The sequence below is a fragment of the Cheilinus undulatus genome, linkage group 3, assembly GCF_018320785.1.
Source record: "Cheilinus undulatus linkage group 3, ASM1832078v1, whole genome shotgun sequence".
Lineage (NCBI taxonomy): Eukaryota > Metazoa > Chordata > Actinopteri > Labriformes > Labridae > Cheilinus > Cheilinus undulatus.
The window spans coordinates 38452506-38470630 of NC_054867.1; the positions used below are offsets into that span (position 1 = coordinate 38452506).

An 18125-nucleotide genomic window follows, 5' to 3' on the forward strand; every position below is an offset into this window, starting at 1 on the left:
GTTTTATTGGGGGAGACAGAGACATAATCAATAGGCGCCTTGGAGAAAGAAGAAAAAGTCAGCCTATGTTTTTCTCTTTCTTCTGGTTTTGGAAAAGATCCCCAAATCGCTGTCTTATGAGTCGAGCCTGCCAAATTCATTTGGTTTTATCAAGGACCTTTAACTCTCTTCTCACACAGCACAGCACATTCCATATTCTACACAGAGCTTTAATGCTAACATTTCTGCACGAATGTTAGGATGTATGCATCAACCACTGACTCCGACATTGACGCATGTGTGATATAGAAATATACTATGTGTAAGCATGCAATCAATGCAAAAATGCATGCAGATAAGCAAGTAGTTCTTCATGCAATTAGGAAAAAATGCCCACATTAATGCCCTTACTGTTTAAATGATTGTGTAAATGTTGAAGATAGAGATACAATTTTTCCAATTCTCTGTTAGATGTTGTTTGTATGTTTAAAAAAAAACACATTTGCTGATAAAATTTGACTTGAAGTGATGTTAATCTCTCTTCTGAGGTCACTGCAGGAATAAAAGGAACTGGACTGATAAGTGACAGCTCCTTGTCAGTAAGTGTGTCTTTTTACTGATAGCTCTCACGGTCCTGAGATGATGCCAATTCGTCAAACAGAGCGCAGTCAGTCGACAAACTGCTACATGACAGTCAAAGGTGAGAGTGTGCGTGTGTAGGAGCAAAACACACAAGTAGCCATTACCACTGAGCAGTCAGAGGGGATCTCACCCTGGTGACACTCTGTTAAGCTTCACACCTCTCTGAATGAAACGAGGAAACACTCAGAGCACAGTAATAAACTATTTAAGTAAACACAATCCTTACAGCAAATAGGTTTAGAGCACTGGAGCGCCAGATCAGAGTCAAACAAGAATTTTGCATGGGTTGCAGTGGCTTCTAAGAAGGAGAAGAGCGAGGAACTTGGCCAGCAAAGTTTGTGTATGTGGTATTAAATGTGCCTGAAGACAAAAAAAAGAGGCTATCTAAATCCTGTGTGTTTTCAGTGTTTATGGCTACAGTTGTAGTTGAAATAATGATTAGGTTTGTTTGTATCTCAATCCTTTTCCTACAGACAGTTTTGCATTAAGAGCAAGTAGTAAGACTTTGGCTTTTATATATAGAGCCTAATAGTATTAGCTCAGAGTAAGGTTTATTCAGGGTACAGAAAGAAAATGACTATTTTAATTCAGGGTAAGAGGAGTATTCAGTCTTATGAATTATTAATGTTTTTAATGCAATTAAGACTTGATTTAGGTATGATTTTCTTGCCCATTTCAGTAGGATGAAAACGCAAACATTTAAATGCATGCACAGGTGCGTGTATCCTCACTTCTGATGCAAGGTCAGACGCATCCAGACAAAAACCTGTGCAGAAGAACAGCCTTTTAACTGTAAATTCACCATAACTGGAAGTTCCTCTCTGTACTGAGAAGTGACAGCGGGCATCATCTTTAGCTTTGAGGTCAGCTAAGGATTTCCACTAATCTTGATGAGTTGATATGCATATTTTGGCTACTTTAAACCTAAGCATGCATTTAAAACTTTTAAATTTGATGTAAAAGGAAGATAATTATCAGTGACTAAAGGAAGGATTTATAATTTTAAATCTATTTAGCTACATTATTGGCTATTTTGAATAAATACATGTATTCAAAATCAGTGTTTTTGATTTGACAAAAAATCTAAATTGCTGGAATGAGACACACTTTTCAAATGAATGCATTTTCACATGACCACATTTTCATATCTGTACATATATTTCAATCTTAAATCAAGATATGCAACACCAAATAGTGAATCTTACATGATTTAATGTAGATCAGGAGAAACCTTACTTTTAGCACATCAAACCCAAAATATTTTTATTATTTCTGATGCACTCAACTTGAAGCTTACTTTTTCATTTTTTAATATAGAAATAAACTTGCAAAAGGTTTCACATATACTAAAGAGGAATCAATAACCTAGAAAGCCTGGTCTCAGAATAATATCAAGCTTTCTGTATAAGCAAAGCAAAACCTAAATTTAGATATGCCTGAAACCCTAAGTACAGGGGAGCTTACCTGATAACGATTTTATGACAAAATATCTCCAGATTTAAAAAACAAGTCTTATTCTGACCTTACTAGAAGCAATGTAAATACATATCGATCGTTATATATTCGTCATGTATATAAGTAACTGGAGAAAAAGCCTATACTAAGGTATAGGTGTGAGAGAACTCGCGTGGACCAGCAGGTTTTAATACTTTCTTATGGATTTCCTCGCATCTTTATGGGTTTTGCGCAGGTAAATCCACAGGTGGATTGATCCAACTTAACGGTCTACTACTCCACAAAATCGGTCATATGAAGCAATCGCAAGCACTAATCGCAATAAAAAGTTCATATTAGACACAAATACAAACCGCATACAAACAAAGTTTCGTCAACAAACGTGGTCCGCCTGCGAGCCTCCGTCCGCTGCAGCAACATCTGCCCGCATCATTTCACAAACTTGTTCAAACTCTCTAAAGCTGCATGTTTCTTACCTCGATTTCTCCTCGGGTTGGCTTGTTTCCTTCGTTTACCCCTGCTTTCTTCCGTCATCGTCACGCTTTATTTCGTCTCAAAAAGTTGTCCGTGGAGTGCTACGAGCGCGTGTGTTTGTCCTGAGAGCCTGCTTGAGAATGAATGAGGATGAGGCATCGCCTTCGGTCACAGCAGGGAGACTCTCAGACCTTGATGGGAGTCCAAGCTGAGGCGACGAGCCGTGCACGAGGAGGAGTGATGTCAGCGGCAGAGGATGGCCCTGAGGTCAGTCTTGGCATCATGGACGATCACCATCCCCATCTAAAAAACAATCAACGACGAAACAGTCCTGCTCATGAATGCGAACGGTTAAAAGATCGGGAATTTGACAGCGTATTGTCCTGAATGCACAAGACTTCACCTCGTCTTTAAAGAGCGTGAACGTATCAGCCCATTCCGCCTTTATCTATCTAAACATGTTTGTGCACTTTAGCTGCGATGATCTGATTTATATACAGCTTGTAACTTATCGTTCCTGCTGCATAACCTGAGTTTAATTTAAAAGACCGCAAGGCGATCAATCGACAAGTGATATATCTACCATCGGACATTTACTCTGACAGTTTTCTTCTTCACTTGTAATTTTTGGATGATCATAAAAGCTAATTGCTAACAATGTGCACATCTGGTCTGCAGCACAAACTCCTCTCACACAAGCAAAGCTTGAAGTGTCAGAGTTTGAACCTGAAGGCTTTTCGACAAGGTGCAAATGGGACTGTTAACTCCAGCTGCTCATCATTCTCCTTATTTTTACTCCTAACAGAGAAAATTATAACACAAGGTTAATGAGAACAGGTACGCTCGCGCCCCCCTACTCCCCTTTCTCTCCCCTGCATCCCCCTCCCTGCCAGGTTTTATGGCTTGACTATTATGCACCTCGCACCTGCGCTGAAGTACCCTGGAGTGGACCCCGTCCTGCGCCCCATTCACCCCTGGATGGCTGTAGGAAGTGGTGCATTGACAGTCCTTTGTGTTGCAACCTACACGGTAATCTGTTTTGCAACTGAAAAAACATCCGAAATAAAACTCTAACGCAGCGTTCAGGACCCCCACCTTGGCTTTCTTGTGCCCCCCCACTTCTAAGTAACTCCGCCAGATAATATAAGAAAGCAGGGTAGCTTTTTATCGGCGCATCATGTGTCCTGCTATAGAGTGAAGGAAGGGAGTAAACAAACTGGGATGTGAGGGTGAAACAGATTAGAGAAGTTAAAGGCAGATTAAGGGTTAAGCACTTTTGGATATAGACTACAATGGGAGTTCTAAACCACCCTAAGTAACCTAAATATCAATTATCCAATGATTGAAGGACTATCAAGGAGTCAAAGTGCAATAGTTGCTCCTGTCCCCATGTAAGAAGAGCCAATTCAGTGCATACAATTGGGCACTGCAAACTACTAAAAAGTGAGCCTGCTGCAGTGTATAAGAAAATATGAAACGTCCATTATTTTTTCTTTTCAAAATTATCAGCTGATTATCTGTAGCAGCATTTTATCAATCCCTAATAAAATTCACTTCATTCAAAAAACGTGCTTGTGCTGTGAGGTGTCTCCCTATGGCTCTGTTTTCACTTTCCACAGTCTCAATCTGAGTTAAAGACTCACTGGAAGCAATGAAAATCTCAACTTTAATGTTGGCAAAATTTGATTGATGAAAACAATACATTGGTTGTTTGAATACAGCAGCACAAGATATTAGTCTGGAATGTAACTTGGCTTTTGTCAAGTATATTTTGTTTGCCGTGGTTAAAGAGATACAATTTTGTATGTAAGACCAACATCGGTGTTCTTACATGTCGTTAACTTTACCTAAGAAAATCTGAGCACTTGCACTTCTAGTTGGCACATACATGAACTGTAGAGGATGTACAGTTTTCAGAGATTAAAACTCACCTTTATTACTGCAGTATACATTCATTTTTAGTAATTATTAGTTTGAATTAGCCCAGCTTTCTGTAATGAAGGACTGTCACTATGTCACATTGTAAATCCAACTTTCTAATGTCTCATTTTTTTCTGTAAATGCATTTCAAATTTTGGTTATAACCAACAAAACCTACTAATAATTGGTATTGCAATCAGCCTGGAAAAAACAATATCAGATAACTAGTTGACAGTTTTGAGATGCATTAAAAAATCATTAAAGAAAGCTAATTTGTCTTAACTTACATGTTCACCTGCAGTGCTTCATGTTTTACCTTTTTTCACCACTAAACTGTCTCCAGATACTCTGAGCTGTGTTTCACACATACATTATACTGTAGACATACTTGGGTTGATCACCCAGAGGCAGCCAGCCAAGTATACTTGCAGAGCAATTTCTCTTTTTCTTGACTTTGTTTATAATGCAATCAACTAACACATCCGTCTTGCAAACCTACTGACTGATTACAATGCTATGTCTCATTTTCAAAATAAAGTTTTGTATGCAGTTGTTTCTGATTTTTTTTCTGCAACTTCTTGCTGCTAATATTAACCTGCATTCTTGCACTCAAGGATGATGGCTGTGATGTGTTACCTCACAATAATGAGCCTACACAATACATAGGCAGCTTACTTGCGATTACAGGCTATTGGGGAACATATATTTCAATAGAGGAGTGGTGTTATTCAGTGTGATGATGCACTGTCCTACTGATAAATACTTCTAAAAGAGCAGAAAGAAATAAACATACATACAGAGGCAGGGTAAGATGATTGTTCATATCACTTGACTGCAGCATCATTCTTTGGGAAACACTGCTGAGTATAAAAAGATTAAGTGAGCTTCACAAATTGCATTAAAATTATGTGACAGCATCATCATTATACTCAGGCCTATATCAAATATGTAAAACATACCAAGTAAAAAATCCCAGTGTGTTAACATGATAAAGTTCTTTTTATTTATTGCAATAAATTGTAACCTTTGTGGCGTTTTTATTGCAAATGCTCAAAATTGCCATAGCAAGAATATTCAGATGAATTGCCAGGGTCACAACTTGTATAAGAGCTAAAATTTGATAAAACATTGCATATTATTAACTACATTTATCAAAAATATCATAAATTAAGCCAGTTGCCTTTCTACGAGGCTAAAATTAAAATACTCAAAGCAGTATTTTTTTCCAACATTACTTGAGGTTAAGGTCACATTTATAGACCCATTCCCTATATGGCTAAAAATACTTGCCCCTTTATTCCTTCTCCCATCACCAATGCTGGGGGTTTGTCTCTTAATGGATTCTGGAAGAGAAAGCATCCTAAAGGTGGGGAGGGAGTAGAAGGCTGAAGAAAAAGAGGGACAGAAGGGTCATCCTGGCTCTTTGTGGTGGGATGGATATGAGGGCGAGGGAGGAGAAATAGCGAGGGAGGATGGGATCTGGCTGAGGAGGGGGCAATAAACTTTGCTACAGATGAGGGTCGCAGAGGTGCAGAGGTGCTTCAGGGGTCCTGGGAGCCGTTTTTTAAAAAGTTCATATGAGTCCATGCAGCATATCTGTACCTCAGGTTTAGGGTCTTTCATTCAGAATTTTATTAATAGGTGTGATTTCTTTATATCTATATGGACTGCTGCGAGAAGAAGAGAAGTTTAGAGATACAGCCTTTGTGAGGTTTTGTTTAACCTACATGGAAATACAACAATTGCATTCAGATAAGATGTGCTATTTTAAATGCACTTAATTGTGCACTCTTTTAAATGTAATTCAATACTGAATGGTGTACTGAATGTTTATTTTATTATGCTTTAACAGTTGTGCGCTGCGTGATATGAAAGTAGAATTGCTGTGGTGGTATAGTTTGAACTTTCTACTGTCTTGATAATACAACAACTTCTCCTCTACACACACACACACACACACATAAGGAGGAGCATAGAGGAAGCAGTCCCACTGGGGTTTTGTCCCTGACTGTGGTCTATGGGTTCAAAGCTTCTTGCATGGGGAGGAGAGCCCTTAAACAGCATATTAAGCAGGAGTTAATTATATGCCAACCTATGTGACAAAGGAAAAGAAAAGCCTCCCTCTGAATGGCAAGACAAGAAAAGAGAAAAGTCATTATGCTGCCCACTTCTTTGCATTTGAAAAACTCAGTTCTTATTTTGGCATTTCCATTTGTAACTCTTTAGAAAGTAGGAGGTTGCATTGTAGAGAGTAAACAACACAATCTGTCAAACATTTCTACATCAGGGTTTAACTGAAACATGTTCAAGATTATACTTTTAAAGTACATGCCTGCATATGAATGCAATCTCTAACTTTGATAGAGCGAAGGGGAATTTTGCACTGAAAGCATGGAGGAAGAATTGTTTTGAGTATGTCCCTTTGGATTAAATAAATAAATGTCATGGTACTTTTGATCCAGCAGTGTATTTAAATGTTTCAATACGGTCTGGAAACAACAGCCTACCTCTAACTTATTTAGATTTACCATGGGCCTGGACAAGCTGTAGCGTTTTAACACGTCATAAAATTAATATGCCCTTCCTGAAAAGTAAACACCCTACTTGACCCTGGTGTAGAGATGCAGATATTGTTTCCAGTCTCAAATCTGGATATGCCAGAATTCAAATCAGTAGTCCGTCAGGAACACTTCCCCTTGCCTTGGAGCAAATGAGTCAACATTAGCATCAGCGCCAGGCTGTAGTGGCTGCTTTGAGTCTACTGTGCCATGCCACAACACCACAATGCCAATATAGTGTAAGTACACTGGGGCCCTGAACCAAAGTGAACTAACACTATGAAAAGAAACGTGGAGATAGTGTTATTTTTTTTAAACATCACATAAAAATAACTGAATCATCTCAACTCACCAAACACCAAGACGAGAGCGTTAGTATCCAGCTAGGTGTTACACAATAGCATTTACATAACAGACCAGAGTTATTGTCCGTTAGTTTCTATGCCATCCAAATATGGCAACAATTATATTTTAACATAGCAGCTCATTGTCACTTACTTGGTGTGGTTAAATCTTCGTGAAGTTTTGAATGTTTTCCTTAACTTAATTTTACCCACAATTCTGTTGATACATGTAAAAGTTAGCTAGTTTGGCTAACTTAAGGTTTTGCATTGCAACGGTTACGAGCAGTAGTGAACATTTGTTTACCTATATTGAACAATTATAAGATTATTTTAAACTGGGACCATGTGCACATTACAATTTTAACGAGTACAACACGAGATAATACATTTTTTTAACCGTACCACGGCGCAAATGTCGTATTTCAAATGCTACTTTCACTCAAAAGATGAACTCTAGAGTTATGTATGTAACGTGGGTTAGCCTGAAAACCGCCGAGGTTAAGTAACCTGGCGGACGGTTATCCTAATCGAGTCTGCCGCTTAACCATAAAAATAGATCCTAAAGATCATCTGGTGTAACGATGTGTGGAGAGTAAACAAAGTTCTGTTTAATTTATCCGTCTTTCTCCTAATTTGCTTCACGCTGAAAGGAAAATAACTGCTCATAACTCACTTCCACACCACCAGATCTTATGATGTGAGGTCAAAAACAGACATGACATCATTTTAAACAGTCACAAGTGAAAGTATTAGGAACAGCTCCTGTAGAGTATCTTGAAACATTGTCAAGGTTATAAACTTTATTTTACTCCCCACCACTCATTCAGTTCCCACCACTCTTTAACATGTATTTTAAACCAGAGATGTCATGTTGATAGTATTTTACAAGCAAGATTAGATGTAGTTTTTCTTTCTTACAGCATTAAACAAGCCACAGTGCCAGTCCCCACTGACCACAGAGAACCAGTCCAGGCACTGATGTCACCATGTGAAGCCATTTTTAATCTACTTATATACTGTTGCTCATAATAGGCTGCCTTGACAGACGTTTCTAAATATATTCAAAACAAAATGTTTTTCAGCTATTAGGACAATGACACAAGGAAGAATGTTTAAAGTAGATTATGTATCTTACTTGGGTAGATTGGACCAATCAATTGGAGATTAAAATACTATAGTAGGACAAATCTACAAGTTACTTTAACTGCTTACGGCAGAGACATGTTATGCAGTGTGCAGAATTCATACCCTGCTATGGTTGGGTGTAATTGTTGTGAATTGCAGAGATAAACAGTGGCTTTTGTAGTTGTTCTCAAGCTATACTGCACTCTGTTGGTGAAAATGAGCCAGTGCATTCATCCATCAGGCATAGAAACATGTAACCCAGCAAAGCAAGCATTATACCCACATTTTTAAGCTTGTTTGATGCACCTTAAATCCCCAAGAAATTTTCAGATAGGAATTGTCATAGCATTCATGTTGTATTCATGTTGCATTTTACCCCAAAGCCACCTTCTTTTACAGTGACAGACATGGAAAGAAATATTACACAAACATTATATTATCCCACTGAACATGTTTTATTCATAAACTGGTAAAATATAGCACATTTGTATAAAAATGTAGAAAATTGTACACAAAATATAACACTTGGCTTTTGTCTATAATAGTTAATGCTACTATCATAGCTTTCTTTTGCTAAAGGGGATATTCTTTTGCCAGCAAAAAAGACAGAATGAAGGATGACAAACACACACGCACACACACAAACACACATGTAGAAGGCAATGTCCATAAAGTTCATTAATATAAAAGGATAACTTTGTACAAAACATTTCATACATTCTAAACAACAGCACTATCAGTCAATGTTTATGCCCTTATTGCTGGTATTAGTGTTGTGTTAAAATAGACTATTTGTGCATCTTTTCTCTATCTTTAAGGTGTCTTTGGTAGGTTGTACACTTTTTCCATAATGAAGAAATGTTCATTCCTGCTAATGCTTCTCAGAATAAAGTGGCACTACTAAAAGTCACAAATATGTTTGTTGAGTCTAAACATGCTCAGATGAGTATTCCAATGATTATTTATTTAAAAAAAATACTGTGATGTACTTGAAAATTAACAAATGAGGTGCCTGTGAACAGTCACGGGAGTCTTAGACCTTTTCACACAGTGCTGTAGTCAGTGCAAAGCCACAGTGTAAAATTAATTTGCTCATCAAGAGCTGCAGCCTTCTTCTGTATCATACAGCTCAATAGTTGCAAGAAGTACCTCAGTGTACACATAGCATATAATTCATTTTACTACAGTGGTCGGGTTGGTATACTCCCAATTCTTGAGCCTTTCTAGAATTCAGAAGGGTAATTGTACATAAAAACTGCTCTTTGGGATTCGAGCCAAAGTGCAAAAGCACTGTACTATGAGTGAAGCTCCATTTTTCATAGAAGCAATAACTAATCAGTTCACAGATGCAACCAGCTAATTCTGGTTAAATTCAAAATAGCTGTTTTGCTCAACTTCATCATGTATGGGTTGAAATTCATTTGTTTGCCAAGCAAGGGCATTATGCTTGAATATATGATATATACTTTGATGATAAGGGGTTGTTTGACATATTTGATAAGCTTTACTTATCATCCATCCCTCTTGTGAGTACCTTTGAAAGAGCATAGCCTTACTGTTTTAAAGTTTTCAAAATCACTGGGGAAAATATACACAGCTGCTTTAAGAACATGTACAGTAAACATGTGGAGTGCAAACTCTCTGTCTGGAAAGGCAATTACAATATAAAGGTCATTTAAACACCAAAGATGCAAACACCAACAAGTCCTGAGTGTTTGTGTAGGCTATATTGTTTTTGTGAATGCATTGTAGCATGTGTTGGAATACTGATTTGCCACTATGAAAAGTGTTTTGTTCTCAAAAAAAACCCTTGTAATACAGATCATTATTTAGTTGCACTGAGAAAATATTCTCATTCACCAAAAGCACATCTTTAGTCTTTACTCATCTCTTCGTACAACCAACCCATCTGAACATTGGCCTTCAGAATCCAAGCAGTCTATAACAAGGCAGGGGATGATTTGTCCGCTGTCTCATTGTCATATATAGAATATATCTAAATGTTTATAAAACTTATTTACATGCATCCTTCTCTGCTCCACTGTTTCTACAGCCTACATGACTGGAATGCCTGTTTGGAAAAAATCAGTATCAGTTTCATGTCAGGCATATAACTCTGGAACTTTACCAAGTACCAAGGCACTAAAGGAACAATACAACAAGGGAGGTTGATCAGGCACCTTTGGTTTTAAGGTTGGGGTGGGTATTCATAAAACTTTGAAACCTGTTGTATAAGTAGGGTTAGTCTCAACTTGCAAAGTAAACCCATTAACACTATTTTATTTCTCATGTTACATTGGGTATCCCGTACCAAGAGACCCTTGTCCCTTAGTTTTTGATTCTACACAGGTAAATGTGGTTGTTTTAAAGGCTTGTTTGGCAAGAACCGAACTGAGTCACCCTAAGGTTTTTTGCAAAGTACCAGGAAAAAAATCACAGCAAGAGACAACCCATGGTTGGTTAACCTGGACAGGGAGCTAAGTACATTTCCAGGTGGGATCTTCAACAATAAGATTTGTCCAGGGTCTGTACTTGCTTATCAGTCTGAGATAAGATACCAAAGGTTTTCTTCTAAGACAGTGTGTTCAGGTATTTATTCTCCCCAGCCAGTGAGGTAAGCATAGATGTCATGTCACCCACAGCCATGTTGGACAACCCAGAGCCTGCAGCTAGGTTGACAGAAGTCTGGGGGGTGGTAAGGCGGGATGATGCCTGGGAGGAGGACCCTGGTTGACCCTGAAGGGGATTGTTAACTGGGCTGAAAGAGGAAGACTCTGCATCATCAATGATGGAGGTGAAGTCTATGCGTGCATTGTCCAGGTCCAAGTTCTCCAAGGCATTGGACATGGGTCCAGATTCAGAATAAGGAGGCATGGAGGCAGACTTTGTGCCACCTGTAGGGTCCAGGTTAGATGCCATACTTAGCTGCTGATTCAGACAAGGTCCATTCTGGGGGTCCATGTGTTTCTCTAAGTCCAAATTTATCTGACCAGAGTAGTACATGTTGTTGTTATTGGAAGGAGAGAACATTTCATTTTGTGGGTGCTGTGGATGCTGGATGGGAGGAAGTCGGATCCCTCGTCTTGGGCTGGAAGTGGAGTGGACAGGACTGAGATGGGGTGGGCTGCCAAGATAACTTCCAACCTGTGACAGGCTGTTCTGGCGACTGAGCGGTTTCCGTCCCTGAGGAGGCCTTGGGACCACCATGTCCTGGCCATAACATGAGCCTTGGAGACCTGTCAGCTGCTGGTCTTTAGGTGTCACAGAGCTGGGTCCTCTGGTGTGGGCCGGTGGGCTCATGACAAGGTTCTGGTTGGGATAGCTTTGATAGGGCTGGTTAGGGTATAGATTCTGGTTTTGGTGCTGTGGACTGTGCTGCATCATTGCAGTCTGAGCACTCATATCAACATTATCAGATAATGGAGGAGGTTTTATTCCACTTGGCTGCTGCTGTTGTTGCTGTTCTTGTTGCTGCTCCCACATGAGAGCTTGCTGGGACTGAACGTAGTTCCTCACCATCATCTCCTTCACCTGCATCATGGGGGTTTCAGATCTCTGTCCATCTGAAAGCACAGTGCCAGCACAGCCCAAGCTCAGGCCTCCTCCACTAGGGAAGGAGTTGGGGTTCACTGGAAAGTCACAGCTGGGATTATTAGAGTTCCTCATCATAACCTGGCCTGACTGTTGTGAGTAACCCTGAGTCTGCTGGAGGTGCATTCGCTGCTGTTGGAGCTTGGCATTTTGACAGGCATCTCCAGCTCCCATCCCAGGGTGAAACTGCTGCTCTGGCTTGATGACAAGTTTGTGGGTTCCATCAGGGCTGTTGTAGAGGTTTGGCTGATTGTTGAAGTGGGCCTGTGTCTGTTGAGGCTGTAGGGTAGGATCTGAATATTGCATTCCTCGAGCGTTCTGGAGGGCATGACTTGAAGTTTGGATTTGGCTGTGGGTATCACTCCAAGGTCCTACAGTGTCACTACCCTGACCTAGGCTTGGGTAATGAGGGCCCGAGGGACTGAGCTGGCAGTTGCTCATACTATACTCAGCCTGTTGGAGAAGTGTATTGGACATACCCTCCGAGTGAATTGGCCTCACTGAACCTAGTGTATTTCCAACAGCCCTAGAAGTAACCTCCCCTCCTTGGTTCTGGTAGTGCCCCTGCATGTAAGCCTGGTCTGGACAGTTCAGAGAGTCATGGCTTGGGGACAACTGATTTGACAGAGGACCACCACCTCCAGCTCCTCCAGGATTTTGATGCTGTTGCTGATATCCCATGAAGTTCCTCTCTCCAGGGGGCATCATCATGGAACGATCCCTGGCGTCAACAGGAGCTAAATGGGGCTCCATACCCATAGCCTCCATCATTACATTCTCTGTAATGCTAGGTGGCCGTGGTGAGTACAAGTGGCGGGAAAGGCTGGTGTCAGAGCCACGGTGCTGCAGTGCATTCCTTCGGCTCATCAAGGCCACATTGTTAAGGCTATTGAAGCGCTTAGGAAGGGCTTGTGGATCTGCTACTGACCGTACAGGGTCACTGGCCCGCCTGCTGTTGTTACCCGGAGCCTGGTGAGGGTAGATAACACCAGTGCCATATTCTGTGTTGGCACTATGCCTTCGTGGACCACCTTGTTGAAGAAAGGGAGGCAGAGGTTGTCCCTGGTACTCACTCAAAGCACCTCTTCTTCCTGCTGTACCTGTCTGCTCCATATTGGGTAAAGGAGTGGGTGGAGGTCCTCCCGTCGCCGCAGCATACTTGGCCTTTAGGCTGTATTGCTGAGCGGGTGTTAAATTTGGAAGACCAGGCAATCCTCCTCCACCAGGACATGGAGCTCCTCTGCGATTTGTCTCGGGAGAAAGGGGGTCTCCCCCACTTTGCTCCGGACTGAGGAGGTGACATCCTCCCCCTGCTGTTCCTCCCATTTGTGAGACGTCACTGGAGCGCCGGCTGGACAAATAAGGAGAGACCATGGAGGAACGACGGCTGACAGTATATGCAGAGCTTAGGCTGCTGGTGCCGCTTCCTCTCCTGTCATTAGCAGAACAGCTGACTGATGTGCCGCCCAGGTCATGATTGGAAAGCTCCATAACTCGTCGATTTGAAAGGAGTGGAGAAGGTGCACACATTCCCATATTTTCTCCAGGACCTAAAAAGGAATAACCACAAAGACTCTTAGGAACAATTCATCAAGACATATTGTGACAATACAAGATATTTTTCTGTCTAAAAACACAGCCATTGCCATTGAATATTTTATGATTATTGGAATGTCAAAAATATACCAGGAAGTGCAGGTAGCTTGTTACTGGCACAACGGGAAGGAGGAGTTGGCCTGCGGATTTGCTTCAGCTTATCAATCTTTAGGTTTTCCAGCCTCTTCAAAGCCTGTGCAGACATTCCCATTGTCCCAACACTTCCTGGCTCCCCTCCTCCTCCACCTGCCACTCCGTCCTCCAGTGCTGTGAGATCCTCAAGACTGCCTGCTGCATTCAGGTTCATCTCCACACCACTATCATTGTTGTTGGCGCTCCCCAGTGGAGAACGTTCGCTACTGCAGGATGATTGACCACCTGGGCTTGGCTGGGATTTCTGCAAAGAGCATGAAGATATTTACTTTCCATTAGTACATATCCTTTCAAATGGTTAAAATGAGATTAATATGTGATACCAGGGAAATAAAACAACATCAATGATTGCTTTCAGCATTGGGAGTTCAGTATTTCTGTTTAGATTATCTTAAAGGCCAGAAACAAAATGCATTCCTCACCAAAGTAGGCTCAGGAGCCAACAGTTTGCAGTCCTCCCTGCGTGTCTCTGATTTCTCGAGCAGCAGTTCAGATTCCTGACCTGCAGAGGTCATAGCTGAACCTGGTGGTCGTGGTCCCGTGTCTCCACGGTGCTTCTTGGTGATATGGGCTTCAGGGCCATGCACTGTCTTCACATGTTTACGCAAAGAGCTTGGATCTGTGTACCGCTTGGTGCAGCCAGGGATCTTGCAAACATAAGGTTTCTGTAAAGGAAAAAGCACCCGTCAATACACAGTATCTTTTTGTCTGTGAATAGAAAGCAGACGCTGCTTTTCTGTCATGCTTGAGGAGTTGATTTATGGTAATTTAGCTATTAAGGTCATGATCAAACTAAATAATTGAATAACTTTTTTGCATTGTACACTTCAATTTTCATGTGGGACCAATAAAACCCTTTGTGATTCTGATTCAGTACCTCATTAGAGTGGGTTCGGTTCTGGTGCTTAGCCCGGTCTGAAGCATTGGAGAAGGCTTTGTTGCAGCCTTCATGTTCACACACATAAGGTTTCTCTCCTGTGTGAGAGCGCAGGTGGGTCTTCAAATTCTCCAGGCGAGAGTAAGCCTTATTACAGCCTTCAAACTAAAACAGAAGTAAACACAGTGGGTTCATTACATGCTAGAAAAAAATAATAAAAAGATAGTATATGATAATTTTATTTTTTTCTCCAAAGTATTAAAACAAGAATAAGTGAACTGTAGTTTATAGTACTAAAATTGATTTTTGGGGGGTTGTTTTGCCTTTATTTGGTATGACAGCTGAAGAGAGAAAGGATATACAGTGTGGCAAATGGGAGAAGACATGCACCAAATGTACACCGATACTGGTAAACCGATCCTGTTGCCAGTGCATTGAAGACTACAACCTCTGCCCATGGGTGCCAGCTCAACCCACTGAACCACACCAGCACCCAGGATAACTTATTTTTCCCTTGCATTTATGATTTGAGAAGCATCGGATCCCTAAAAAGTGTCTATTTTTTCCCCTGTTTTAACAGTCCAACCAAATCCAAAGTACAACAATAAATTAAGTCAGCTCAGCTTTATTTGTAAAGCAACTTTTATACATAAAATTAAGCCAAAAGTGCAAGTGCAAAATTCCAATAACCAATAAAATTTCAAAATTAGAATGAGTGGAAATGAGAAAAAAATACAAAACTAAAGACAAAACACTAGTTTAAAAAGATAAAAATGTTTCAAGACTAGATCAAATTTTTAGAGGCTTTAAAATTACCATATATTAAAGACAGATTAAAAAGATGTGTCTTGTTTTTGCTTTTATAAACATCCAGAGAACATTTTGATGTCCAGCGGCACTGAGCTCCAAAGTTTGGGGGCATAAAAAACACAAAGCTTTCTCTCTAGTGTCTGGGTCACATGGGGGGCATTTAATAGGAGAAGACTTACTGTATTTTAACAGTTTACTCACTTTCTGTTGTAGCAAGCATTTATGACACATGACAATGAATGCAAAGGTGACAATTCAAACAGCAATTTTCATGTGTTTTGCATTCATTTAGTCCTTTCAGATTTAAAAAAAAAATCCTCAAGTGAAAAAAGAAAGATCTGGAAACAGTCAGAAAGTACAGCTATGGTAAAGGAACACTTACAGTGCACTTGTGTGGCTTCTCTCCTGTGTGTCTTCGCATATGAACCACCAGCATGTACTGTGCTTTGAAAGGCCTCTGCTCTCGAGAGCAGTCCTGCCAGTGACACACAAACTCCTTCTTCTCCCCATGGATGTGCTCATTGTTGATGTGCTGTTAATTTAACAAAATCATAAATTACCAAAGTCGTAAACTGCAGTACTTTTCATTTTTTTTGTTTATTCATTGTACAATATTAACCAATAGATCTATATCTTACATGAACCAGCTGGTCTTGTGTGTCAAATTCCTTGTTGCAGCTCTCCCAGTGGCAGTTGGTTTCATAGATGGCCTCTTGCTCAGGCTTCCCATCCTCCTTGTCCAGGTCGTCTCGCCCATCCAGCAGACCCAAAAGAGGGTCCTGATGAAAAGTAGGGAAGAGATGAAATATAAATGGTTCACATATGACAAAATATGTAAATATGAAAAAATGGCAAACACATTCTGCATTTTTTACCTGAGTACCAGTGGAAGAAGGACTGGCCACATCTCCTTCTGACCTCTCCTCGAGGCTCTTTACATTCATGCCATCCATGACACCACCAAGTCCAGGCTCTGTCTTCAGCTACAAAACAAACATGTCAACACTCAAATCATACCCATGCACATGAGTAACAGATTTGTATTATTCCCATCATAATGCTGCATTTTCATTTTAACTTCCCCATCCAATGTCTTCCAGCTGTCAGAAGCAGAGGGTGCATGGATACTAATATTGTTGTGATTACTCTGTAAAGTGAGTGAGAGCAGTCTTACATGTCCATGCTTGGGTGGTGCGTGCAGCCGAGGATTGTGAGGAGGTAAGCGTGAAGCTTGGCAGGGACCTGGTGTGTGTCCACCCAGAGGCGTTCCCCCACCTCCTCCATACACAGAACCTTGTTGCCTGGATTGGCAGTTTATGTTGCTGGAATAGCCAAGGGATGGACTGCAGAGTGACAGAAAAACGAAACAATGGGATTCAAATGAAATATTGGGGTATTCATATCATATCACATCATATAATTCATACAGCCCACTACGGTATGCTAAACTGTTTAACACTGTAAAATGATGTCAGAAATCAAGGACAAAAACATGCTGTTTGTCTTTTTTTCACACTGGAAGTAAGCTTCCCTCAATAACTTCATGTATTGATTTTCCCATTTGCAAAGGGGGTGGGGCGGAGGCGGGGTGCTAATAGGTCAGACCCACATACCCTTGAAAACAAACAAAAAATAACACAACTGGCCTTCACTTTACTTCCTCACTGTAGTTATAAATATGGAAATACACAAACTATTTTCCTTCTTTGATGAGTCTTTGCATTTCTGACACCCCTATAGTGGACTGTACCATTTCAGTAACGTTCGCTGTGCAACTTACCTGCTGGCTCGTCGTCGTGATATCAATAAAATCTTGGCTTGTCAGAGACGCTACCGGCTAATGTAGGTGACAAACTTTCTTGCCAGTAACAATTAAAACTTTACGTCTTGCCTTCATCATTTCTGTATTAAAGTAAGTGTCACTTGCCTTTATATGTTAGTGCTAACGTTACCCAGACAAAAATAAAGGTCAAGCTGGCACTTAAGCAAGCGAATCTTTGAAGACGTATTTGATGACGATGCTAACATACGTTTGCTAATGTAATATTATGCTAACAGGACGATAACCGCCCCCTTAGATGTTGGTTTTCCTGTGTGGAAGTACCTCAAGAGCTACAATAGCTATACAACTGACCAAGTAGCTTGTACTCAGCAAATTTGGGCAATAATCACGGCTGTGGTAAGCGATTTCTTTTTAGTGTCGTATGCCCACAAAAACAACACAACCCGTCAGGATCTTGTTATTGGCGCAATCTAAAAGAATAACACATTTCTGCAACGCATACTCGCGCTGCAGTCTCACTTGAGAAAAACCAATAAGGGACTATGCTCCAGCCAATGAGGAGTACTCGCAGCCAATCACGGCTCAGGACGGAGGGAGCGTTCCTCCTGGCTGCTGTAGTTGGTGCGCATGCGCCTCTCAGCTCAGTGAGAAGTTGATATAATGGCAGAGTTACAGAGGTGTTCGGCCCTATGTAGAATTTGTTCATGCTAAGATGAAGTGTTTTTAACCTGTAATTCGGCCATGGGTTTCAGTGAAAACGTGGAGCAAAATCACTCCACGAGAGCTTTGCCACCGTCAGTATTCGATTCAGCTGATGT

The 18125-nt window shown here is 40.8% G+C and overlaps 2 protein-coding genes across 3 annotated transcripts in view; both read right to left on the bottom strand.

The window, feature by feature from the left end:
- The window catches only part of LOC121528970 (zinc finger E-box-binding homeobox 2-like), a 33223-nt gene extending 30546 nt beyond the window's left edge, over positions 1-2677 (bottom strand). The window contains exon 1 of the mRNA XM_041816633.1: positions 2553-2677. Within this exon, the coding sequence (XP_041672567.1) occupies positions 2553-2610 (58 nt within the window). The 5' untranslated portion in view covers positions 2611-2677. The remainder of the gene's footprint in view (positions 1-2552) is intronic.
- A 5968-nt stretch (positions 2678-8645) lies between these two features.
- Positions 8646-18125, bottom strand: part of gli1 (GLI family zinc finger 1) — a 72928-nt gene continuing 63448 nt past the window's right edge. Inside the window, exons 1-9 of one of the 2 annotated variants that reach the window (XM_041783200.1) lie at positions 17305-17759; positions 16699-16867; positions 16400-16507; positions 16163-16303; positions 15907-16056; positions 14715-14879; positions 14260-14502; positions 13775-14081; positions 8646-13638 (exon numbers count right to left, since the gene is read on the bottom strand). In XM_041783200.1, the coding sequence (XP_041639134.1) occupies positions 11069-13638; positions 13775-14081; positions 14260-14502; positions 14715-14879; positions 15907-16056; positions 16163-16303; positions 16400-16477 (3654 nt within the window). In that variant the 5' untranslated portion in view covers positions 16478-16507; positions 16699-16867; positions 17305-17759 and the 3' untranslated portion in view covers positions 8646-11068. Of the gene's footprint in view, positions 13639-13774; positions 14082-14259; positions 14503-14714; positions 14880-15906; positions 16057-16162; positions 16304-16399; positions 16508-16698; positions 16868-17304; positions 17760-18125 lie in introns of those variants that run through there. The other variant, XM_041783199.1, reaches the window with a different exon arrangement.